This window comes from Dreissena polymorpha, chromosome 15 (genome assembly GCF_020536995.1).
Source record: "Dreissena polymorpha isolate Duluth1 chromosome 15, UMN_Dpol_1.0, whole genome shotgun sequence".
Taxonomy (NCBI): domain Eukaryota; kingdom Metazoa; phylum Mollusca; class Bivalvia; order Myida; family Dreissenidae; genus Dreissena; species Dreissena polymorpha.
The window spans coordinates 15,054,921-15,082,868 of record NC_068369.1 but is presented as its reverse complement, the minus strand read 5'-3'; the positions used below and the strand labels follow the sequence as shown (position 1 = coordinate 15,082,868).

The window sequence follows — 27,948 nt, the reverse complement described above, 5'->3', positions numbered from 1 at the left end:
AAACGTATGCAATATAAGACAATTCTAATTGTATATGTTATGAATTTATTTCTGATTTCTTGAAAAGTGCAAAAAAACAACAACTAGGGTGTACACATCTGATTGTTAAAATATGATGCGTTTCATACAACAGTAAAAATGGGTTAAGTGCGTATAATTTATAAAAAAACTACATCTATATTAATAATACATAATCCCAAGACATTATGGTATCTTCATATAGATGACATATAACATAGTGTAAGAATGGACTTTTACGAATGTCTACCGCCTTTCTCCCGACGTTTGATCCAAGTAGATAAATTATGAGTCATATTAGCATGTGCAATAAGTGTTGGTTGATCGCTTATATTTGGATAAGCTTTGCTTGATCATACAAAAAGTGTGATAGAAGTACTGTAATATAAATTAGAAAACACAAAAAATTTAATAGTTAAATGTTTAAGCCACGAAAAAAATCAATTGATTTTGACAATTTGTTTAAATGTCAAGTGGTCGTTTATCTTGTATTCTGTATGAATTTTGTAAGTGTTTAAAAAGCAGGACAAGATAACATTATAAATAACATTAGTATACACACGTCAGTTTACAAAATACAAGATAAATCCACAAAATGAAAAAGCAACACAAATATAAAAAGACATAGAATTTAGCAAACAAAACTTAATTATAGTATTATAAATAAAAAATGTCACAGTTATTTAACATGTCTTCTTCTATTAAATGAAAATTGTTGAGATATATTTTGTCCTTTAAGAAACTTAGTTATCATAAGAAAAACACTAATAACTACCCACTAACAAAACAAGTCATTTAATTTTTCATTTCTGAAAAATGATATGACTTCTTGAGTTTTATTTTATCGTATACTTATTTTATTACGTAGTTCACATTTTAGACTGTGTAACATAAATTTAAAAACACAATAATATTTCCATTACTTTCCATGTAAACTTTAAATAAATGTGTTACACGTCTGCAAAACAAATCCCCGTCATTTGGGATAACATTATTATGCGCGTGGTGTCCGCACTTGTTCGTGGCATATATACATTGCTTGTAATTCTAGAGTTATTAGTCCGTAATCTCGATCATGGAATTCGACCAAGCGGTTAGTGGTCGTTCGATCATGGTATTCGTTTTAGCATTTTCTGATCCTTTTATCATGGACCTCTACACGACAGTTACTTGTCGTTACTGGTTCGTAGAGAATGAAGCGTCTGATAGGATTTCTTTCATGCTGTTCCGGCAAATCAACTACGAATCCATCGCCATCAACATGCATGGGTACATCCTTGGTTGTAAATATATCAGGATCTACACGAAGCTGCAGCTTCTTGTTGGAAGCAGTAGAATCATACAGACCGACATCAATCCTGTTTGAAGAAATCACCCCATGTTTCACTCTTATTCAGCTAACAACGCCATCCATAAATGATATGGTTCATGGTATTGCTCGACTCGACAGATTATCAAATACGATTTATTGCATGGAATTCAATGTGTGTATGGCACAATCATATGTTTACGTTATTTAGCTGAATTATAGCATTTCGTAAAGACGTCAGACTTAAACACAAGAAGCAATACTTATTTGTATGTGAATAGGTTTAATAACAATACAATTCAATTCATACTTAATCGCTGTAAAGTTAACATGAAATTCATTTATCGTTGTTAACACAAAAAAAAACAATTTCCGAGTCGTTTCTTTAAGTCAATAACTGGTTCTCATTAGTCAACGACGTGGGAACGTTGAGATAACAGTTTTTCAGATGACACTGTTTAAGTACGTAGATAATCACGTTAACACAGGTATACGTACAATATAAAATTAAATAAAATACGACTATAATCTTCACACACTATATAGTTATTGACAAATATAACGGTATGTCCTCCTGAATGACATTTTTCCACTCGACTACACATCTTATACGTATACAGTCTTGTGCATTGAATACACAAGGGTAAACACGTTCCCCGAAGGCAGAAGCGGCTGGCGGAGAGTTCCCGTCAGACGATTTGGTTTTGACCTTGATATCGTTGCGAACCGGTACTTTGTGCGCCTTTACGACATATATAGCATGGCAGGCAATTTAATAATAATCTTGAATATTTTTTAAAACAACAAACGTCTTTTATTATAACTACAACTAGAGCACAAATCAGGCTTATATCCAATCTCAAGTTAAATAGCATATTTATTTATGATCATCAAGTTGAATTATGTCAAACGGTACCTACACATCTCAGTATGTTGTGTACACTAACATACTTTGACAAACCTTAAGCCTTCATTGGAGATACTTACCAACCTTTGTTGGATACCATTAGAAACCAATTGATTTGCAACCGTGGTTATACAAAACCGTTCAAATTCAACATTAATTATGAATTTATAACGCAACTATTACTTGATATTTTGCTCTTGTTATAGAACTTTGTTTTTGTATACATGTACAGGCTAGAAGCAAACACAAATCACTTCTTCTCGCTAGCCATAAAACACCTGTTATAATGTATATATGGAACATATTTCTAAAATGTGTTTATTAATGTCAAAAACCGCCTCAGCTTCCCCCTTTTTAGCGCTTTTTAAGATCAAAACAACATAACTTGCCTTATTATATTTTACTGTGTAGCCATCATCCCAATATTGGGTAGCCACACAATTAAACTACCATGAATAACAGCCAGCCGTCTTAATAAACATATAGTCACTTAACAATGCGATCGTCAACAGCGTCTTTACAACAGGACAACAGGTCAATATCCTGACGAATCAAGCCGAAGAGGAATATTCCCATGTGCCAAAATTACGATAGATTTTGTTTACTTTCGGTGTTGATATAAATATATAAATATATTAATTAATTATACTTCAATTATAGCGTATATCAATGCTCTAGATTGGTTTCTTATGCATATTTCAAATAATAGTGAGAGCATTGATTCTAGTCATGTTAATAAACACAGTTTAAGTTTTCTTTTATACCTAATGATAAAATATGACATTTCTGCAGTGAAATAATACCAGTGAAAAGAACAAAATTGTTCTTTTCACCGGCGGAAGAACCTGACAAATGTTCCACTATTTTTCGCGAAATACAATGACAATGTTTGCGCCTGTGCAAATTATGCAGAATTGAATACCACAAAGGGAAAATGCGACGTAAAGAGTATGTATCTGATATAGTTATATATATGTATAGGCATGTGATTTAAATATAGCAATATAGCCACTGTGCTGTATGTATTTTCCTGTATTATATTGGCATGTGGGTAATTGCCAATAAATGCAATAAATGTTCATTATATTTTATTGGAGCATTGATGTTTCGTTGCATTTACGATATGTATTTCAGAAATCGGTAGTAATTGCAGGTCTGAAGACGATTACAAACATATCAGTGGTGCATTATGCGATGACCAAATAACCAACACATGCGTATGCCATAGGCAGTTTAAATTTAGTAATGGCCAATGTTCACCTAAAGGCATGACAATGCTGTATGATTCCTTATTAAGGCAACACTTGATTAGAATAAACATGGCAATTAATTAAATATGTCGTACCGTGTGGTATTTGATGTTAAATAAAAACAGTTAAATAATGTTATCATTGACATGAACATTTCTTTGTGTTCAAGAGTATTACCGTAAGATAATTGGCAAACACCATGGGGGTTTCAGCTCCAGGGGACTCATGCACACCTGGTGGGGACGACTTGACAAGATTCAAGGTGACGCTATCTGCAACCTTAAAACAAAACAATGCAGTTGTTACAACACACGAAAAGTGGTCGGAGCAAAATGTCATACGATATGTAAGTAAATTACATTTAAAACATTGTGAAAGCTCTCAGAAGACCCATTTCACAGCGAAATCCATCTTTCTGCAGTGGTCGTTGAGGAGAAATATAAGAATGGTCGAAGTAAACATTTATACTAAGCCTTGATCAGTATAACTACCAACATCTAATTTAAAAAGCCACAGTAGATATCGTTGAATCCGTTTTTTAGGAATTCAATTCTACACATATGCTACAACCACTTTGCATGAATTTAAGAGAGATAATATAATTAGTGTATGTGTTTGTGTTTATATGATACACACTGCTAGTTTTAATTAGTATCGTTATTGTATTTCATTTTACAGCATGTACATTTTCCGATCCTTCACCTTGCAAACATATTTCAAACGGTGAATGTAGGAATGGGATATGCACGTGTTCAATCGCAGCGGTACTCAATACTTCAACAGGGGAATGCAAGAGCAGAGGTATTTTGCCCTTAAATTTGTCATTAACAAGTTGCTGTCAGTAGTGTTGTTTTTTTTTGGCGGGGGGGGGGATTATCACGGAAATTAAAAACGCTAAACCTCAAACACGATACGGTTTATACGATGCATTGTATGATATGATTAACACTTTTTTTTAGGAATTGGAGAAACGTGCTATGTTGACGAAGCCTGTGCCTTTGTGAAAAATGCAAAATGTGACTCAGAAAAGAACATGCGTGTATGTGACGACACAAGAAAGGTCCATGGAAACGCCTGCGTTCCTACAGGTAGACACTTGTCATTTTTATCTCGAATATAATTATTTTATTATACTCAAATGCTTCTGGTATTGTATCGTTCGTTTCATTAAATGTGATAACACATTGTAAGACAAGCATTGAATACCTTAAAGTCGTAATCGAATGTTGGGAACTAAGCCTTTAAACTTCATTATAAACGTTCATGAAAGTATAAATGATTGTACAGTGCCCGGGGATGCTTGCAATCCAGGCTCAAAGAATTGCCAAGACATTTCCGGTGACGTATTTTGTTACGAAGCAGTGTTCCTGTGCAATCACGCATAGAGCCAATGGCGCGTGTGTACAGAAACGTACGTACTCAATTTAAATCGTTCAGAACAGTTATGTGTACTATTGTTGTACCGTGTGCAGTTTCAATTTTAAATGTACAACTAGCTAAGTACTTATAAACAAGAACATAATATTGAGTATGGAAGACAATTTCACTAACGTCAAGGATTGATTTTCGTTAATCATTAATGTGTATTTTGACTCAGGCTGCACTGACGACCTTGGTTGTGGCGGTAAAGCAAATGGGAAATGCACCAACAAAGCATGCACATGTTCGGCAACATCGGATCTTAACAGAACAAACGGGTTATGTGTAAGCAAAGGTAACGCTTGCTTTATATATTTGATTTTGTTTTGAAAGGTATAAGTCACATTAACGTATTTAACAAATTAAAATCCAGCTTACTTTGTTCTCGTATAACACCTAGCAATGTTATATTTGTCTTAAAAAAATACCGTGTAATGTAATGTATCACAAACACATAACATGTTTAAATGCTGTGTTAGGTTAAATAAATTGCGTTTACAATGCTATTTTCTTTGAATCAACTGCTGAAAGTAACAACATTCATTCATGCCTTACACCGACTTTTTTACATTTAGAAATGGTTACAGGTATGTTAACATTTAACTCTTGATTGGATAAAACAGGTCTATGAAGTTCTTGTCTCACCAATACCGAATGTGGACTGGTCATAGGCGCAATTTGTGATATGGCTAGACCACGAGTTTGCGTTTGTGGCGAAAAATATGAAATGAGCGATGTTGAGTGTATACTAAAAAGTAAGTGTTTTGTTGCCTATTCAATGTCATTGTATTTTAATTATATCTTTTTGTACGTAAATGGGTCAACTGTAATCGTAAACTAATTTTGTTTTCAGAACCAGGAGTTCTATATCTCAACAGAGTTGACATTTTCGTTGTTCAGTATATTGAACATGACAAACACTTTGCGATTTTCCGATGTGACTTCTATTACCAGATCAAATGGTATGCAGGTACAGTTTGATAATTTGTATATTCATTAATTGTACTTTGTTTGAAGAATAGTAATGTATAACAAACGTGAACCTTTAAGTATGTAAACGTGTTTAAACCAATTGATTAAGCCGCAAATAGCAAATATTTACGTTAACAATGATTATATCTTATATGTCTACCACAAATAAAAAGGTATCTTCATGGCGAAAAGATTAATTCTACCGACATAGTGGACTCGTCCAAAGCATCGGAGGCGTCAGTATTAAAAGATGTCGAACTGTACGAGTTAAACGCTAATGTCTTCCAGTTTGACTCAAAGGTAATCACAACTGTTCATTTACCCAGCATATTAACGTTTGCGTAGTCGACTACAACCAGTTTTCTTTCTCTTAGAAACCAAAGTCCCGTTTGAGTTTTAAACGGCTTTACTATCCGAAATGAGGTAAAGAGGAATATTAGAATCTAGTAATCAAATGTTTGCATTTAAAATTAAGGAATGCTGTAATTAAATATAATCGAACGTGCCTTAAATTAAATGATTGCAATTGATCTTCGCATGTTCCACTTTTTGCAATCATTATATCCCTGTTTAACACGTTATCACTACTTTCAGTTGCGTTGTCAAGTAACTGCCTACAACGAAAGCGGTACTTTTAAAATCAAGACTATGGATAGCAACGAGTTTACACCAATGACAGTGAGTATATATAGTTTGATGAATTGCAAGTCTTCATATTTTTGTTAGTATTTGTCTGATTTATACATGGGGAATATATCCTAAGATTGATTAAACAAAAATCGTGAAGCTATCATACACAAGTACGTAAGGATGAACCTATACATTCAAAAACATACCCGTTAAAATAAGTTTATTTTTTAGTTGTGAATCTTTCATATAGGCGAACATACATAAATTGTTCTTAATAGCACTGTATGTTTAACTGGATATTTTGTCTGACATGCAAATAGTTCACAATTGCTATGTGTTTTAAGGTTGACACCGATTATCAATTTAAAAGAAAAAAAATATGACATTGAATAATTGCAGATTCCAGATACATCTCTTACGTTTCCGCGAGACCAAAGTGCGTCATTCACTGTTACACTGTACGTTCCGTTTGGTTGTGGTACACACTCGGGAGTCTGTCGACTTCAGTATCTTCTACATGACCCGTCGGACACCTACGATTGCATGCAGTCGTCAATTGTAGTGTTGCACGGCAATACCTGCGGAGGCCGTATAGAAGGGTCAACTGTAACTGACATGGCACAATTTGCGCTAACGAAACATGAAACAACCATAACATTAGTCGCCATTAACAACAATAAATATGACTTAAAAAGCGATTTCCAGTTGAAACCTCAAACATTCTCGGATGATAATCAAAAGAATCTCTGGCGATGGTTTACAATCACAATTAGAGTAATTCCTTACAGTAATTTTGTTAAATGTGTTCGTTTTTTCTGAATTGTATAGTTTACAGGAATGACAAAAACACGTATTTTGTTTGCTTATTAATGCGAATGTATCCGAGTTGTCTTTTGTAAATAGGGTAAATATCCCCCACCAAAAGAAATTAAATCAATAATAACACACGAAAACGTCCAATATGTATTGCCAATTCATTAATTAGCATTTTACGTAGTTTCTGTGCATTCTCTTTAGGTATATGTAACGGATGTCCATTCGATTCAAAACGGACCTTGTTATGCTCATGTCGATCCTCATATCCTGACTTTTGACGGACGGTAGGTATATGTTGTTCTTATATATCTGGTAAGACCATTATGTTTCGTAGTTGAACTTGTTTCGTCGAGGCTAATAACGCGCTACCAATGTAGGTTAGCAAAGTGTGATAAAGCTAAAATAATCATTTTGAAAAAGAAGTCTGCTTCAATCGAGCAAGCGCTCATTACAATAGGTATTTGAATACATTCTAAAGATTATATGTTATTGCAACAAAACAAAGCAAAAAATGATAGTCAATTTTCATGACTTAAGTAAATAAATCTGGGTTTATATATGTACAAAGTATGTCATAATATAGCGCAGACCTAAATATGTTTTTGTGTAGCTCGTACGAAAACCAAAATTCTGGCGAATTCATCCTTGTCCGTAAGAAGAAAAACCCCATTGAAGTAAGATAACATTGCACCATTTTATTTCAACAGTTAATAAATGATCGGAACTACGTTACATAAAATATGTAAATGTAACATGTTTGAGTGGCGTTGTATTATGTATACAGTCATTACTTTCCAAACATATACCTTTTTTTCAAATATTAGTCTTCAGTTGTCGAATTTAATTTTTTGAACAGCATTTGCTTATTGCATACAATAAAACGAACTGTCGAACCATGCTATTAAACAATATGGAATTTTTGTATTAATCAGCTGTCAATAATCTTTTAAGGTCGACATGATTACACAGCCTTGTTCAAACTGGGGTCCAATGCCAACATGTGCTTGCGCCGTAAATGTAAAAGCTGGAGGTGATATATTCACCATAAACCATTGTAGCGGACACCTAACGAAATACCTATCCAATAAGGATGAAGCACTGAAAGTGTACCGGGAAAGTTCTTCGCAATATAAGGTTCGAGTCAGGAGCTGAACCATACTATCTTGACATCGTTTCACTAACCTAATCTTGGTCTTTGTGACGGAATATTTTAGTAAACGTTTGGTTCTAAGAACAATATATAATGTGCAATGTACTCCTGATGTTATATTTAGAATGGTGTATTAATGCGTGTTACCACTCATAAATTATTCTGCATTATTTATCATGATATTTCAATAATAGATAATCCTGCCAACCGGAATGTCTGTAAACATACACTTGATGATGTGGGGAAACTACGTGATGAATGTTGACATCTATCCGTCACCACATGACTTCAACCAGGTTGAAGGATTGTGTGGAAATTATAACGGCAAACCAGAAGATGATTTCATCATGCGAGACAGTGGAACTTTGTGGACACAAAGTTCTGATAATTCTGACAGGTTCTGGTATTGGGCTGTGTATCCGGATGAATTCTCTTTCTCATGGGAGTACGTTGTTTTAACACTCCATTAAAATGCCCAGCAACATGAATTTATATTTGCGGAAAGAGTGTTTTCTTGTTCTCGTGTATACTTATGTCACCATCAAGGTAAACATATGCGCAACTCGTTGTAGTTTATCATAGTTATTATCTTTAGGAATTTAAGCAGGTGCAATGATTTATATTTTCCGCGTCTGTTTACATGAGATGTTATATTTTCTAGTTCAAGCCTTACACACAAATGGAAGGAGAGCTTGCTTAACCCGGTTGTCTACGATAATACGCTGCCATGGAATCGGGATCAGACGTTTTGTATTTATCCAGGTATACCGGAATTCAACTTTCAGTCCGTTTGCTCCAAGCACGAGGACGACTCTTGTAACAATCCTGCTTTGCAACGAGGGAAACTGATTACTGGTACCCTACTAGTATCCAGAGATAAGAGAGATGTGCTTAGTAAAGTTAAGAAACACCGAGTCGAAGATCATGTGAAGCAGCGACTCAATAAAATGACAAACTACTGGCAGAATAAGGTTATACATATACGCAACAAGGTACTATGAATTTTACTTCAGATTTAGCTTGCTTTTATTTCAGGATGTTTATTGAAGTTTCATAATTAAACTTCCAAGCAAGTTTTAAAGAAGTAAATGTCAATGTATTTTATTTTCAAAACGACAATTTAACAGCGAGAGTCTACGTCAGCTCCTGCGACTATGAGCCCCGACGAAGCACGTGTGTATTGTGTAGAGGACTTCCAAAGCTGTGCGAGTGTGCAGGCTGCAAAGGGTCAGATTGATACGGACCTTGAAAAAACCCTAGAAGACTGTGCATTTGACATGGCGGTTAGGACGTTTATATATAAGTTACCTTGAGTTGTGTTTCGTATTTTTAATTGTAGCAAAAACGTGTTATTGTTTTCGATAATATAGGACACAAATATACGAGAAACAAGGTGTTTGTTTTAAACCTCTTTGAAATTACACTTCATCGGGCACAACGTTTGTAAAACTTGTAATACCTCGTCTTTCACATTGTACATTGTCTGTAATTATCGCTTACTGAATTGTTTCAGATGACAGGGAATTCACAGTGGGTTACTGCTCATTGTGATGCACAGACACAGACACTTCAGATGGAAATTCAGAAAAATAACACTATAGTTGAAAAGTTTCAAAACATCGTTACAATTGTGAAGGACAGTTCTCGTCCGCCTAATTGTAGCAGTAATGGAAACTGCGTGAAAGGTATGATATATATTTTCAATCAAATTAAATGGAATCTAAATAGAGGTATTGATTATAATAGTATTTAAATAGTCGCAATATATAGAGGATATTTGTTGTATTCGCGGTGGAATATCGATTGTAATTCACGAGTGATCATAGAAAATATATGTTTGCTATGATCACGAGGGAATTACAATCAATGTTCCACCGAATCCATTACATATTCTTTTAATTTTATGCTGTATTGCAAAGTTGTGAAAATGATAATTTTCACTGCTACTTGTCACTGTTTGCAACAGTGAATTATCAGTTTTAATTCACTGGTATGTTTCACCGGAAAGCATACAATAAAATAATCACTATATTCAAAACAATAATGTTTCAGGTGCATGCCAGTGCTTTGACGGTTATGGAACGGATCTCTGCTTTATTGAGCTCTCAAAACCACCTCAGTTGCAAGAACTCGGAAACAATGGAATATGTGATACCGGAAAAGGAGATATTTTTGACTGCATCCAAATAGTTGGTGACGGTTTTGTTGAGGACGCCATTTGCAACGTGACCATATATGAGGTATGTCATATACATCACGGAATTTAATTTAGAATGGTTAAGTTTATTATAAATAAAACAGAAAACATGTAGTTATGTTCTCACTTGCTTCATAATATTACATACCAATGTTTATGATTTTCAGACGAATGAAAATAACGTCTTTACAATGTCGCAGTCCATAAGCTTTCCATGCGTATATAACGACCTCAACGAAGTATGCGCACCTGTTCATGATGCCAAACGAAGACGAAAGAGGTCAACAAAATCTATCCTGGCAACCATGTATCAGATTTCCGTCAGCAATGATAAAATAAACTTTTGCAGCCCGTCTCAAGTTATTGTTTTGGATGGAACCTGTCAAGACTTTTTCGAAGATTCCGCTGGAAACACAGTCATGATTTTGAAGCCTGGGTACTGTTATATCGAGGGCAGATGTGTTGTCGAAGGTACAGATGGAGGTGATTCGTGTACGGAATGCAAGTCTGCGTCCTCTTCATTTGAGTGGACAAACGGTAAGAGCGCATTAATTATATGCCACTTGAAGTGTAGCTAGGTTGTAATTAGATAAAAATTGGAAAATATACGTACACAACACATGTTCGCATAAATATGTGTGTAGTATATAGTCCATAATACCAACTGTAAGATCTTCTATTCGCAAGCGTGCAATGGAGGCAGTAAAAACGAGAAACCAAGCATATTAGGCATCGCCATTGGTTTACCGGCCGGATTATTGGTGCCCGTTGGAGTAATACTTTTGTGTGTTCTGGTTGTGAAGAAACAACAGAAAAACACGTCCGTTCAATCAAGGTATTATAATTAAATATATATTCAAATGCATGTTAAATTCTAAATTAAACATTCGAAATATGTGTCCATATTGAAGTTGGTGTTTTACAGACTAGTGTTTTACTTAATACTGAAAAATGTCTCTGAAATTGTTTTAAATTATTTTATAATATCCTTAGGTATAAGAATAAACCCTTGATACGTCGGAAATCGTTGACATAATTTCACGATGCCTGAAGCATAACTGTGTACAATGAATGCAGCAGATACCGATTTTTTTTTTAACAAACACAGGTTTATTAAATAAAGTTATTCCGATGTATTTCATATAGCCATAAGCGGAATAAAAATCTTTCTTTAATGCACTAGTTGAAATTCATATGAAAAAAGAATTTTAAAAAGTTATTTGAAATAAAGCACAACTTACCGTCGTGTATACATCTACGAAAGTGGGAACCCCACAAAGTCACGTGATCCTGCATCCTGATAATTGTCCCCAATAGTACCTAGTCATCAAAGCAAAACATAAATAAACTAAAACCTAACGAAGGAATATGAGACGCGGTCGGGGAAAACGGGGCTTAATGCATGTACTGTCACATATTACCTTATTTAGTTCTCACAGGATAACCAGGAACGACACTGTCCGCTTTTATGGTATTTTTCGGTTGAAAGAATTCTATTCATAGCAAAAAAATCCAGTTTAAGCGGAAAGAGTCGTATCTGATTAATATGTGCGGACTACAGACGCTAATCTGGAACGACACTTTACACATGCGATAAGCCCCGTTTTCACAGAGCACGACTCAGATTTATTTTGGATGTGCACACATAGAGACATCAACACCATTAACCGATTTCTGGATGAGCATGTTTATAGCTTCAATTAAATATTACAGATGCAAAACCAACACGTGGGGACATTTTTAGGCTTACAGGACGCTATCATCCATTTGCATTCTAACATAGCGATTACAATATTTATATAACACATGCCTATTGTTCAGTTCATTTTAATATACAACAATAAGCACTGCAAACGAAAGCCACCGGACACAGTCAAATACAAACATTACTACCGACATTGGACTGCAACATTCATGAAGAATTATATATTTAGGGAGTTTCCATACGAATTCGTTTTCTTGAAGGTTGAAAATATACAGAAGCAATTTTACGCCATGGCCACAGGCTGTGGCAAACAGGAACGACAACATTGCCCAGGGAGTCTGGGGCCATCACACGCGGCACACGACATCATTGCGCACATGATAAGACCTCTTCTACAACTGCAGCGTTTACACGGGTCATTATCGGGAACACTCTCGCCTGAAAATAGAAAGTATGGGATTCAACTCGTGAAATTCACAAACATATTATCAAAATGTATAATAGATATATTCATTAAGTTTCAACATTTTTATATCAAAATAACTGCGGTAAAATGAAAGGATTCTCAATATGATTTCGATCAAGTGTGCTCTTTCAAAAGCAGTATTTTTCTTTAAACTGACATGTTTTTGTTAATAGAATATACAGAAGCCGGTTGAGATGTCGGAATATTAAACTATTATCGAACGTTACCGGCATTTAAACTTCACTAAAAACATGGGGAAAAATCTCGCATTGATTTGTAGCAGAACTCGAATTACCAATACGCGCATTATTAAAAAGGGACAGCCTGACTGGATTTGACCCAAATAATAAATTACTTGAGACCGAAATTGAGGAAATATAAAGTTGTACGCATAGTTGCAAAGTTCTCCCTTTAACAGTTTATGAGTCACATTCCGCCTGTCAGTTAACATACTCAAACGTTTTCTGTGATAGAAAGATCGAAAGTGCACATACTGACAACTGACCGATATATGAATCGTAGGTGAGGGAATGACTAGCGAAAACTTTATTGCCGATCCCCAATTTTAGCAAGCCGGCCGTTGTCATGAAATAAGCATCGTTATTAGAAAATTTGGTTGATTGCATGTGCGTGAATTATCGTCTCAGACTAGCATGTGCAGTTCGCACAGGCTTATTAGTGTCAACACTTTCTGCAGAAACTGGATTTTAGTTTAGTAAATACATCCTTTACACGAACAATCCTTAGACGCGGAAAGTGTCGCCACTGATAAGCCTGTGTGGACTGCACATGCTTATATGGGATGTCACTTTGCTTACATGCATTAAGCCCAGTTTTCTCAGAACGTGGCTCCAATATACAAAGTAATCGTTATGTTGTCACGTAATTATGTATCATTCGTGGAGAACACACAGTAACAAACAAAGTTCATTTCTGTTTTCATCGAGTTATTTCTGTTAAATAATTTCTAACACAAAGCTTCTAATGTTCATGAAGTACAATTTTACAGCGCGGCGGCCAATTGGCCGCCACGTCAAGAAAGCGTGACTGCTCTACTCGATTGTCAAACTAGGACTCCAGAATTCCTTCTTACAACAAAGCACAGCATTTTATTCCAAGGTACATGAACAAAAAATTTAGATATTTCCTATCTCATTCTTGGTTGGTTAACTGTTCTCTTCCCCCGATAATCTAAACCCACCCCTTTAAATAACCCTTGTTGATTGGATGGATGCTCATGCATCTATCACAGCAGAAAGTGCAATACACAATTATCACTTTAGGAACAGGGGACCTCATTTCATTTGCATACTTGATCATACAAACAGATGCTCTCTATGGACAAACCACATTAGTAGTGTGAAACCTAACACTCCTATAATCAATTACGTAAACCCCGATACCCATAAGATACAATCTCAATCCGAACTTACATTTGTTATGTACATTGGGAAATTGGGTATTTCAATTATTTAAATTTCATTATATACCATATCTGAATTGGGGCTTGTTATGTACGAGCCGAATTGTTAATCGAGGACTAAAGACAAATCAACATATGTTCCCGATAATTGAATTACATTGGAGAAATGAAACCATACCTCCATAATCAATTTTTCAAACTTCATTACATGTCCCATCCGAACTGACATCTGTTATGGTAATTCCTAAATATCCGCAACATACAGCTACGTTACATACTCAAACATATTATTTAAATATTCCCTATTATTAAATCTATCTGTACTTAAATTTATATCATAAGAATAAACAATAAGTATATACCGTTATGTCACAATGTGTTGTTAGAGACAATAAATACCATTAATGTACGTGTGTCCATTCTTCTCACAAACGATTTGCTCAACTGAAATATAGGTAGCACAAACATCAAAACGAATTCCGTATCTAATAATACTATTTTAAAACAGTAAAACATATATATCTAATAAGACTATTTTAAAATATGTTTAGTTCAGGATACATTTATACTAAGTATTGATGGCATACATACAGTTTAATATATAGAATTCATATACATAATGTAACTGTTATAGGTATGTCCTCTATTAAAATTCCGAATATTTATTGGACACAAATCTGCAAATTATGCGCAACAAGAAGAAGATAGGCACATCAAAGGCAGACTTTAGGCACACACTTATGTGTGTGATCAAACGCATTAATTTATAGCGATAATGCATACATGTGCAAAAAACGCAAGGTTCTCGGCGCAAAGTTAAAAAAAGCCGCAAAAGTAATTGGTGTTGAAGAACACATACAATTTAGATCTCGAAATATCTCGGCATTTTAATATTTACATGTTGACAATTTCGCCCATGTTCCATAGTGCGTGTTTAGTCTCGAGAGACCTGACATAACATAGAACTAAGCTTTACGTTTGGAACCCTGTAGTAATGCTTGTGCGTAAAGTGTCGTTTCAGATTAGTCCGTGTAGTCCACACAGGCTAATCTGGGACGACACTTTCTGCCTAAAATGAATTTTCTCTAAGAAGAGACTTCCTTTAAACCAAAAATACCATAACAGCTGAAATTGCAATCCATTATTAGCCTGTGTGGACTGCACAGGATAATCTGGGACAACGATTAACGCAGATGCATTAAACCCCATTAACCCAGATCGAGGCTCTATTGAACGTCCATAATACCGTGATAATGTAAATGTTATAACCTTGCGGTTGTGCGGGTAGTCTGCACACACGGCCACTACATATGTTTCTGCAACACTTCTGGGGCGCCGGGCAGTCGAAATCAGTGCTGCACATGTTAAAGACGCATGTAGCAAACATCCACGGATTTGGACACTGGCCTGACCTCTCTTCACCTAAATAATATATGAGCCGCGTTCTGGAAAAACAGGGCTTAACACATGTGCGTAAAGTGGCATCCCAGATGAGCATGAGAAGTCCGCATAAGCTTATCAGGGGCGACCTATTCCGCTTTTATGGAATTGATCGTATAACTCAAATCTCTTCTAACGAACAATCCAGTCTAGGCGGAAAGTGTCGTCCCTGTTTTGCATATGCGGACTGCACAGGCTAATTTGGGATGATACTTTACACACATGCGTTAAGCTCGGTGTTCCCAAAACGACCCTCATATTTGTATGCATCACTTTTGCATTCATTCCTTTTTTAATGCTGCCGATATTTAGCGGGCATTATTTTCATATACACATAGCAATATCGCTCGCTAAGTCGTTATATCGATCTAGTACCTTAAAAGTCGCTATATATGATATTATTAGTAGATGAATTCGTGCTTCAAATGCATGTGTTTTGGTATGATAAAATATGTAGTGCATAACCAATGATCTTTTATGTCATTTAAAAATGTTCTTAACGCAGAATAATGACAATGAATGTGTTTAAGTTTAAGGATTGATTGAATCTCGTTTTGAAACATTCGACATTTTCATATACATTCGGTAGTGTTTATAAAGATCTTTAATATCTATTGAAAATATTTTTTTAAATCTATTTTTCTCCTAGGGAATCTAAAGAAATTATATGACACTTTTATGTTATTTCATCTGTTATGTAAACATTTTCAACACCATAGTAACAGCCCTTTAACATGTTAACTATTGTTTCCGCTTAATTTAGCCTTTGTAAACTAAAATTGACAAATCTCTGCTGACTGAGAAAAACACATTATATTGAATAATTGACGACAATGTTAATGTAAAGAGAAGTTAAGAAAAAAAATCTTTAACTTTCATTAAAAATCGATTACCAAAAATTCCGAGTTTTCGTTCACTACCGATGAATCCGTTAAAACACAATACGTTATACTTATATTGTTTACAATACGAATAATCTTTGTCATGGGAAAACCAGGCTTAAGGCATGTGCGCAAAATGAAACTGCGAAATCCGCACAGGCTAATCATGGACGACACTTTCCAATGTTATGGTTTATTTCGTTTTAAGGAAATCTCTTCTAAGTGAAATTCAATCTACGCGGAAAGGGTCGTCCATGATTAGCCTGTGCGGATTGCGCAGTTTCATTTTACGCACATGCCTTAAGCCTGGTTTTCCCATGACACGGTGTATTCGTATTGTAAAAAATATAAGTATAACAGGCTAATCGGGGACGACATTTTACGCACCTGCAAAACCGGGTTTTCCTTGACCGAGGCTTAATAATTTGTTGTAGACTACACATAATAGTTAAATAATCATTTGAGCTTATAGCACCTCATGTATATGAATCGTATTACGAAACAATCAGCGATGACTCCCATGAATTTATATTTTCATTCAAAATCAAATTAAATCATAAAAATTATCAGAGCAAAAACGCAGACCACAAAACGATTGAAACTTTATTTACAGACAAAAACAACTAAGGGTAACATTAATAATAAAAGTCGACAAACAAATAATTGTTATAAATTATTTTAGTTGATAACAATTATTTTCAGGAACCATTTTACGAAATAAAGCAATGGGTTACCTTAATGGAACTAAAATTAAATGATATTTGGGAAGAGCTTTCAACAGAAAAAAGACGCACACCATAGCAACAACGTAACACAAATTATATATAATATGGAACAATAATACAATCAAACAAAACACAAATCCCTTTATAAAAACAAAACTAGACGCAAACATACAATTTAAATTAAAAAAAACGTACCTGGTAGTCGGCAAATCGGACAGCAACTTCCTGGCGGCGTATAAATATCAGCACATGCTGGGAGTACGCACGTCCTTGGGCACTCGAGCGGCGGAAGTGGTTCTCTCGACGAAGCCGACGGGGCCGGAAGTGGCTCCCTCGGCACAGCCGTCGGATTTAGACGTGGGCCCCTCGACAAAGTCATCGGGGCCGGAATGGATTCTCTCGACACATGCACCTACGCCGGAAGTGGTTTCCGCGGCACGGTCACCGGTATATCGGGAGCCGCAATACAACCATAGGTCATAGCGACTGATGCAAGATGTATAACAAGTGATGACACCACCATTAAACTTCTTATGTTCGAATGTATGTTTGAACGTTCATGTGCAACCGTATGTTATGATGATAAAATTAAGCAAATCCAATGCAACCGCTATAAAACAAGTGTTAAGAATTGTATTATGAATGTGTTATACGCGTTAGCCGATGTTAAATCAACCACGATCACATTTTCCCAAGGCTGTAGTTGAAATCGAATAATACAAACATAAGCTTAATGCCACGCTCGGTAATCAGCAACATCAGTGACGGTAAGTGGATGTAAATGTAGTGTTTCGACTAGCGTTAATGGCATGCTTGTCATACGGCGATTTCACACTTTCGCTAGATGATTCAGAGCATGTTTCTACGTTCTAACAATTGAATATACCAATCGCTTTATAGTGCATATTGGAGTGCAAATCATGTTGTGCTTTGCCGGCAAGCTTATGCAAATTACGGACATAGACTAATCTTACAAATTACATAAACCTACGTCATAAGCATCAACGTATCTAATAATGTGGCAAATTAACAGATTGAGCATACATATTAAACTTAAATATTTTATAATATATATTGATCCGAAATGCATTTTTATAGTGCATACGTATAAGCTACCATCAATTTAAGTATTAAATGAACACACATATTTTCAACAACCTTACTAGGAATTATTCACTCTTTGGTAAAATAACGATTTCTTAAAATAATAGTAATATATTAAAATAAGAATGCATGCATTATGTTCAAACAAGCGAAATAACACGCATGACCAACAACTATATCAACATATATTGGTTAATTAATTTATAATAATAATTCAATATCGGTAAAATAAGAAAATGTCTAACGCTTTTCCTCCGTAATTTGAAAAAATACATGGAATACTATAGTAACGTTTATGATTCCCTCAGGACGACAAAAGCCTGCGAGGCGCAGTGGTTACGCAAGATATTTTGCTTACAGAGGTCCCGGGTTGGAATCTCGGGGAAGGCATTAGTTTTAGTCAACAGTTATCTTGCGAATTAATCAGCTGAGACTATCTAAAACTAAAAACCAAATTTAATGACGTTTTTTTTAAAGTACACAACTATGTGAATAAGTTTCCTTTTAAACATAAAATCACTCTTTCTTCTTTTATTGTATTATAAAATGCATACTTTAATAGTAACAAGATGCCGTTGTTTCATTTTGTCCGTCATGAAATCTTTATCATATCGACAAACAGAAGAGTCTACACATAAGAACCCACCACTAGTATGTTTTTCTTCCCTAATCTTGTTTGAAAATTAATATATATCCAATACCGAAGAAAAATGGCTGTTGGACCGCATTTTAGTTGTATTGAAGCCGCGCTCTGGAAAACGGGGCTTAATGCATGTACGTGAAGTAAGGTCCCAGATTAGCTTGTGCGACGTAATTTTCACTTTTTATGATATTTGTTTGATTAAAGAAAGTCTCTTGTGAGCGAAAATCAAGTTGAGGTGGAAAATGTCGTCTCTGATAAGCCTGTGCGGGACCGTTCTTTTTGGGCCGGGTCGGATGTCGAGTGTCGGTGCCCGTCTGTATGACGGGGCAAGTATTGTTGTCAATAATGGTGTCGGACGGGATATCGGGGCCTAGTCTGTGTCAGCGTTTGTGTCGGTCTGGTAGTCTGGGCCATGGCTGTTGGTGATGGCATTAGCATTGATGCCGTGGACGCAGCTCTTGTCGGTGTTGATGTCGGGCTAAATGTTGGGGCCGTCTGTTGACGGTGTTAGTGTCATTCTTGATGTGTTATCCAGGTCAGTGAATGTGTCGGTCTGGACGTCGGGGCCAAGGCTGGTGTATATCGATGTAAGTAAATATGTCGGTGCAGGTACTTTTGTCGGGGACCATTTTCGTGCAGTGCAGTATGCATGTCGCATATTTGAATCCATTTTTCTGAAAAAAAGAAGTAATGTTACAGACCATATATCTACAAAACTCAACAAATAATTGTTGAGTTTTAAAATTGATTCCTGTGTACAAAATGTTAGCTCGGCTGTTTTGGGTGAAAATCCGAGGTATCGTCATCGCAAGCTCGTCGTCCGCCGTCCGCCGTCCTGCGTCTGCCGTCCGCTGTCCGCGTCGTGCTTAAACCTTTACATTGGCTCTAAAATAAAAGTGGTTCCATGTACAACTTTTAAACTGTGTATGTAGCTGTACACGCCACAACCATTTTTGGGTCACTAGGTCAAAGGTCAAGGTCACTGTAACCTCTAAAAAATCTTCTGTCATGCTTTCATTTATTTAAACCTGCACCCGCAGCCGATCGTTGGCTATTCGGTGCTCTTGTTGTGTATTTTTTTTCAAAGGCATAGATGCTAGTTTTTAATGTTTAAAGGTGATACGATGATATCGACGTTAAACTAAACATGTCGGTCATTAACTGCATTCTTCAGCGGTGCCATGAAGGGCTGTAGCCAAACCTGTAAATATGTTTCAGCGAATGTTCGGTTATGCTGACACGCACCAGCATAGTCACGTAAATGTTCTACCGACAACAATAAAACATGATATTTAATGGATATTAAATTGCTCCATTTATTAATCGTCGACATTATTACCTATCGATGATTTGTTTTCTAACGGTGTATAAGAAAACCAACCATCATGACCGTTGGGTAGGTACATGTAGTTAGTGCAGTTAGTGTTTCGATGTTTACGTTCATCAATTTATATCATTTTATTACGATCTTAAATGTAAAAATACGTGAATAAGTCCATTTAAGGATGAATTATTGCTCGTTCAAATACTGATTTAAAATAATCGTCCGGATTGAAAATCCTTGCTACGACTGATAAAACAACGGTTAAACGTCGGCGAAGTCGCGACTGTTCTTCAAATACACGATATCCTCGTGCACAGTGTACATGATATCATGTGTATGCATAGAACGTGTTTTGTCGGTAGACAATACAGGGGCATACTTCTGCTACATTGCAGGTCAGTTTTATTGAATTTTTCAATGACCTCACACAATGACCCCGAACACGTGTCTAGTTTCAAATAAATATCTGTATCCGAAATATTGAAATTGATGTTGCATGTTTACCTTAACAAACTCTTAAGAACAAAAAGGAACATAATTCTTCTCAATGGCAGAGTCGACCTTTGGAACCTCATACAATGACTCCAAACACATAAGGGAAGTTTAAATTGAATAACTGCAGTAGAAATATTGCAGGTAAACCTTAACACAAGCCCTACGCAGACACCAAAGCTGGTAAAAAGGCACAATGAAAACGATATTTTGCACAATTTCGGCAAGTGCAGGCGATATGAAGGCTTATGTGGCATTGGGAATCTAAACATTGTTTTTGCATTGAAACTGGTTATGAGAGCTGGTGATCTAATCGAAGTTTATCAGTAAATGTTTAAACAAATTGTACATCATCAATAGTACAAAGCTCTGGGCAAGATTATAAATGCAACTTTGGATAAATCACACTAAATATGACAGAAAGGTTATCTGCTTGAAAATACATCCGACCACAAACACTGTTTTATCGATGAAACAAAATCTGACATGTTCGTTAATTCACTGCTGCGTCATCTTTGAAAAGCAGTGAGTTTTCACGTATCCTGTCAGATAAATATAGGACTTAGTGTTTTATTCTTAAGTGGTTTATACATGTTCCATCATTTTAAAAATAACATGAGTATTCACATGCCTACGATTGCTTTCCATCATGATACACTGATGACTTAAAAGTTGTCGCTTTATCTTGAATATTCAGCACTTCATGCTATATAACTCAACCCTAAGTTTGCCAAAAAGAAAAGTTCTGATGATGTTGCATCAGACATTCTAACACGGCACGCGACTTGTTTTCTATAGACAAAGAAGGAAATCAATTGTGGGTTATTCTGCAATAACTTATGGGCGGAGCTTAATGTTTCAAAAATAGTTCCGAATAAATAAAGAAAATATTGCAGTAAAATGCACGTACTAAAGCCCGCTCTAAGAGAAATGCAATAAATGTAACATGTATATAAATGTAATGAAACATCAAATTGTATATTTGGTGATAAGTGGCATAACCACGCCTATAAAGAATGTTATTTTTTAGGAAGCGTAATTCAGAAAACATTTATAGCATATCAGCTTTTCAGTTACATCAATATACGTGACGTCATAAAGTTTCTACGATTGCTGTTTTCAATGAAAGTGACGTTATTTGCAAAATATTTATAAATACAATTGACGTTATATGTTTGTACAATTCAATGACGTCACTAAATAGTGAACTTTGTACTTAGGAGGGCGGAGTATTGAAACATGTAGTTCACGTCCTAAAGCTTGAACCAAATCAATCAGAATCGTGTTAGAATCGAAATAATATTTTTCTATGATGGTTTGTTGTCGAATAACCCACAGTAAGTTGTATAGATGCGTGTTATCAAATCACTCGTGCTTCGCACTCTTGATTTAATTCCTACGCATCTATACTCCTTACTGTGGGTTATTCGACAACAAACCATGATAGAAAAATATTATTTCTTAAATATAACATTTCTGCTACAGTGGCGATAAATAAGGTCACTAGTTTGTATCTGGTTACTCAGTACAAACAATTTCCCATATGTCCTAATTTACTTGGTGTACCTGTTGATTTTATTCCTTGTATGCATACATATTTTCGATTATTTATACATCATTTTAATTCTTTATAATTTATTTAGTTCTCCCCAACATATCACTTTAACATATACAACATGCAATAAACAGTCAATGAATATGTTAAGTTACGTTTGTTGATTAAATTGTTAATTTTCACAAAATACCAGTAATAACAAGTCACAATATTATTAGTTCTTTACAAAGGGTGCTAGTCATACAATGAGCAATTTTAATGTACGGATTAATTCGGCAATTTTTAGTTATGTCCGATGGATATGATTTAGAAGTGCTTTTTTCTGGGCATCGTATTTGGCCGAAACATATATAAAAACATGAGTAGGAGAGCGGGGAGAGTTACTCTGGATATTTTTTATTATAAAATAGGCGCAATTCATAAGTGCTTCAGGCGATCTGGCAGACTATCAAACTTCGTGTCCAGTAAAATAATTCAAATAATTTCGCCAAGTTTAACAATTTACAATTAACTCTTTAGCTGATAGTATAGTTATCTCCTATTGGTAGGGATGCATCCCATAAAGCTTCATTGAAATCCACTTTTGGGTTACTGCAAAATAACGCGGACAATTATTTTGCACGAACGGACGGACGAAGCGGAGAATATATTTCCCATATGTTACAATTTCTTTGTTTTCTTTCAATTAACTTGTCATATGGTTTTATTTGTCTTCTCACAAAATCTCACGACGGTATTTTATTGACCTTGAAATTTTTGAAGTAGCCTGTTGTTTTTTCAGAATTTTTCATTGTTCTTGTATTTGTAAATAACATTCAAATATATTAAATGCAACATATATTTAACATGTACATTCAGGGTTGGGCCACACAAACTTTGTATTCTTGTATTTTCCGATCCGGAAAATCTTACAATGAAATAAAAGTATTTTGTTTTAGCTCAACTCATGGTGAGCTTTAGTGATCGCCTTTTGTCCGTCGTTTGTCTTGGATTGTGCGTCCACAACTTTTACCTGGCTAACACTCTAGAGGCCACACGTATTGTTTGATTTTCATGAAATTCTTTCAGACCACTTGCCCAAACGATATCTTGGTCGAGTCCGGCTGGGTCACGTGAGGAAATAAAACAAAGTAACTAGGTCGAATTTTAGAAAAAGCTGGTAAGTTAATTGGTTGTGAGTATCATTTGTTGAAATAGTTACAAGCTTCAGTATTTAAAGTGTTTGCTTGGCAGCTTTCAAGTCATAGCAATAGCTATCTAATTAAAATGAGACAATCTCATAATTTATCTGCTGGTTAATATTAAGTATACGTTACTTTTCCATTTCATAAGGTCACTGTGTTATGCATTTGATTGTAACAGCAATGCTTGTATTGTTAGATACAGCCACCTTTGATTGCATTTTATGTTAATTTACAGCCAATATAATTTGTTTGAGATTTCAATTTAAATGTTAACCACCCACAGAAACAGATACTACTGTGTAACAATATAAGTTTTTAAACATAGCATTATAAGTAAACAAAACGTAGAGAAATATAGAATCAATACAAAGTATTCAGTTGTTAAGCATTTACAATATTTCATGACATTATTAAAACTTGAAATTTAAAAAGTCCAAATATTGCTTTGAAACTTCAGTTCAAGCACGTAACATGTTCCGCAAGTTGTTTACACTGCTCTTGTTTTCAAATTAGAAAACAAAATCCTGACTCACATTATGGAATGAACAAATCAGAAGAAATTATACATAGCGTGTCTAGCAAGTGTTACGTGGATAAAGTATCATTTTTTTCTCTGCATGTTTTGCTTATTACTGGTTTATATTAGTTTTGTATTGATTTTAATAGTTTTACAATATTACCCAAATAAACGGTTTTCGTTTTAACACATTAATTTGTTCTTACGAATTTATTATCAAATTTAAATGAACTTTTGCGGTGAATGTTGCTAGATGAAGCAATGTCGCTAATACGAATAATTTTATCGCAGCTAATGCAGGGGTTTTGATAATTGTAGGTGAGTGCCTCTAAATCAATCTTATCAGTTTGAATGTCACTGATGTACCACCTACCTCGAGATAATATTGGCAAAATTCTTAAGAAATTTATCAGTATTTATGAACAGTTTAATTTACACCAACAACAAGTAAAAATACACAACTTTGTAAACCATTTTGCTTCGTGATTTTTATAAATCTATGTGCAATTATTAAATTAAATGAAGAACACTATCAGTGTTTTTTGTTACTCATGTATTTACACAAATAAGTATTTAGTCCGAAAAACGTCACTACACGCTCTAATCTGTTAATGGTTATTTAAATGAACAGAGAGAACGCCGGCACTAAAGAATGAACCATTGGGTTTATATTGTATGCATATAGTTAATATAAATGTACTTTAAGTGTGTTAAGGTAATTATCATAACAAAATGATTCCATTATAAAGTCTGAAATTAGAACCAGCAAAAAAAATATTGATAATGTTCATGTTAGGCAGTTTTTTTTGTAAGTTATTCACTAACCTCCACATTTTCAGTTGGGGCTCAATTTATTGTTCTTTTTCATGTTAACGTGTCATTTCAAGTTAATTTCAGCCAAAATCTTTGTGTGGGTTAAGTATTATTGAATTGAACATTATTGTTGTTTTTCTTATGTATTGCAAATGATTCCTGCAATAAATATTTGGAAAAATGAAACAGAAGTCTGTTTTAATATTATCTAAAATTCATTTTGAACTACTTTATCAAGACCTTTTAAAGTCCAACATTCTTGCTCATTGTTGTACCAAGTACTAAAAATCTGTCTTGCGAAAATGTAAGATGTTTTAAAATGTTTTGAAGTATGCCTTTCAAAAATTAAAAGTTTTTAAAACTTATATGTGGTTTATAAATGTGTTCATTTACATTTCTGCTACATAGCAATTCTGCCAAGAAAAAAGATGTTTTAGCTATGCACATTTTGGGGTAGATTCTGGGTCTGTGTCCTTTCTTTATGGAATAAATGCATTGTTTTTATGTTTTGCAAGATTAAGTACAGAGTCCGAAGAGATAAGACACATGTTTGTACATGAAATCGGCCAGGGTTTTTATGACACAGGGGTAATAAGTCCACAATCTCAGGATTAAACACACAGAACTGCAGTGAAAATCTCTTCACGATAAGGGATTGCCCGTTTTAACAGATATGATTAAATATATATTCATGTTTGTACATGTATACATGCTCACTTTGCACATTTGTTGGCCTCAAACATTCGTTAGGATTTTAAACAATATTCCATTTGATATTACTATAAACACATTCTTAAGAACTATACATTGATTTATTATCATAAATGTGGCATTGATTACTTTACTTTAAGCTGCACACTTTCTTTCAACGGGTCTGTTTTCCACAAATCAAAACCGAAATAAATAATTAAAATTGTTTGATAATAATATAGCCCATATTCTATCTGTGCTTTCAGTCATAAAAGAGGTCTTTCAGATAATATTTAAAAACTATGACACTATTCCAAGTTAGCCTTTGCTTAATATTGAGCACACTATTCGTGTATTTTAACAGTACAAATTACACTTAGTGGGGTATAGTGTAAATAACGAAGTGAGCGGTACCAAACGAGGCCGAGTTAAACATTACCATTTGATGTGATTGAGCAATATGTATTATTCACCGCAACAAGCCGAATTGTCAGTGTATTAAATTATAACACATTTACATACCAACAATTGGAAATCCGGAATAGTTAACAGAATAATATGTTATAAAATCACAACCAGTGTATTATATCTCATACATACATTTATACATGTAATTACCCAATTGGACACTAAAATCCCAGTGACCATCCCTTAGGAGCAAGCACGATCGCAATTACCGTCTTTAAATTGTTCCATCGCATGTCACACAGAACATACGCACTGACCTGTCATGTCGGTATATTGTACTGAGATTGCAATATAGTTTACCTTTTTCATGATTTATAACGACTAGTCATTGAGGAACATGTCGTATGTTTTACAACTGCAAATCGAAATAAGTGTGTTCAAGATATTTGTCTGCACGTATCGTTAATTGAATTGAAAAAACACATCTATTTTACACATTATATCAAAAACATTTAGCGAAACTGTTTCTTTGTTTTTAATTATGAATTGAGTAGAACATATCTGACACGTATGCTAAAACACTTAAAAACTAAAACATTACACGTTATAAAATGACAATCATCTATGAGATCGATTACGTACATACATAACATATATACGTGAGTCTCTCTGTGAGAAAACGGTACTTGATGCATGTGCGTTATGTTTCACCCGGATTAGCCTCTGCAGTCCACACAGGCTTATAACAGACACCACTTTCTGCCTAAAACGGTATAATGCTATCAAGAGATTTCCTTTAAATGAAAAATACCATCAAACAAAAACATGTCGTCCCTGAGTAGACTATGCTAACTGCAAACGCTGGGACTACACTTTACGCATATGCATTAAACCCCGTTTTCCAATAGCGATGTTCAATTATAAATTCTTCTAGTAACACTACAGTCCCATTGTCCCCAGTCGACCACCTCATTGTATTAATAACAACCGTTTTTGAAAATTGCCCCAAGCGTCGGATGTCACACCGTTGTGTTTGCACTGAATTTCTATGAAGTCGGTTGCACTAACGATAATAAAGCAAATACATGTATTGCGATTGTATGAACCCACTATCGCTGAATCTGCCATTAATTTAATATAATAACGAAATAATTAAGAAATACTACTGTACAAATGGTTCCAACTATACAAATACGTTTTTTAATCCAAAGGTTATCGAATCGTGTCCAGGATTGGTATACTTTCTTTCTTTTTATTTCTTTCTTATATGCAATACTTTTGTTGTTTGTTTGAGCCATTATGTTCCGATGTTTACATTTATCAATTTAAAGCCTTTTATGACGATCCAAAAATAAAACTGTCTGTGAATATGCCTCTTTAAGGAATAATGATAGCTCGTTAAAACACTGAACTAAAATAATTTACCTGATGTTATATCCTTGCTACGATTGATCACAAAACGGTTAAACGTCGGCGAAATCGCGACTGTTTTTTTATTTCACGTTATCCTCGTGCACAGTGTACATTATAACCACATGTATGCAGAAAACTTATTTGTTAAGTAGGTAAAAAGAGGCACAATTATGCTAAATTGCAGGTCAGAATCATTGACATTGGTCAGTTACCTCAAACAAAGACCCAAACCTATGAGGGAAGTTTCATTGAATACATGAGGTAGAATAAGTTAAATAGAAATAGTGCACATTAACTTTAACAAGAGCATTGCGCAGACGCAAATGCCGACATTTGGTAAAAAGCCAAGAAAAAACACTTTTGGCCTTAAAGCAGGTTATAAGTTCTGATGACCTAATCGAAGTAATTCAGGACCAGTTTGAACAAATTGAGCCCAGTCAATAAAAAAAGCTCTTGACAAGAATATAAATGCTACTTTGGATAATTTAGCTCAATAT

General features: G+C 34.9%; 1 protein-coding gene across 6 annotated transcripts; it reads right to left on the bottom strand.

Annotated features, from left to right (window-relative positions):
- Positions 1–42: 42 nt before the first annotated feature.
- On the bottom strand, positions 43–27,776 carry LOC127859570 (kielin/chordin-like protein). Of its 6 annotated transcripts, XR_008039461.1 has the most exons (9): positions 27,464–27,776; positions 17,504–19,729; positions 15,532–15,684; positions 14,662–14,706; positions 12,661–12,811; positions 11,910–11,988; positions 6,925–7,083; positions 3,662–3,763; positions 43–1,376 (listed from the first exon to the last, which is right to left on the bottom strand). XR_008039461.1 is itself a non-coding variant. In XM_052397067.1 (7 exons), exons 2-6 carry the CDS (start codon positions 17,685–17,687, stop codon positions 11,949–11,951), a joined length of 573 nt encoding a protein of 190 aa, XP_052253027.1. In that variant the 5' UTR covers positions 17,688–19,729; positions 27,464–27,776; the 3' UTR covers positions 11,203–11,459; positions 11,910–11,948. The 6 variants fall into 6 exon arrangements, 1 of the variants encoding a protein (XP_052253027.1); XR_008039457.1 differs by having other exon boundaries at positions 6,925–7,115; positions 11,910–12,811; XR_008039458.1 differs by having other exon boundaries at positions 6,925–7,109; positions 11,910–12,811.
- Positions 27,777–27,948: the final 172 nt, after the last annotated feature.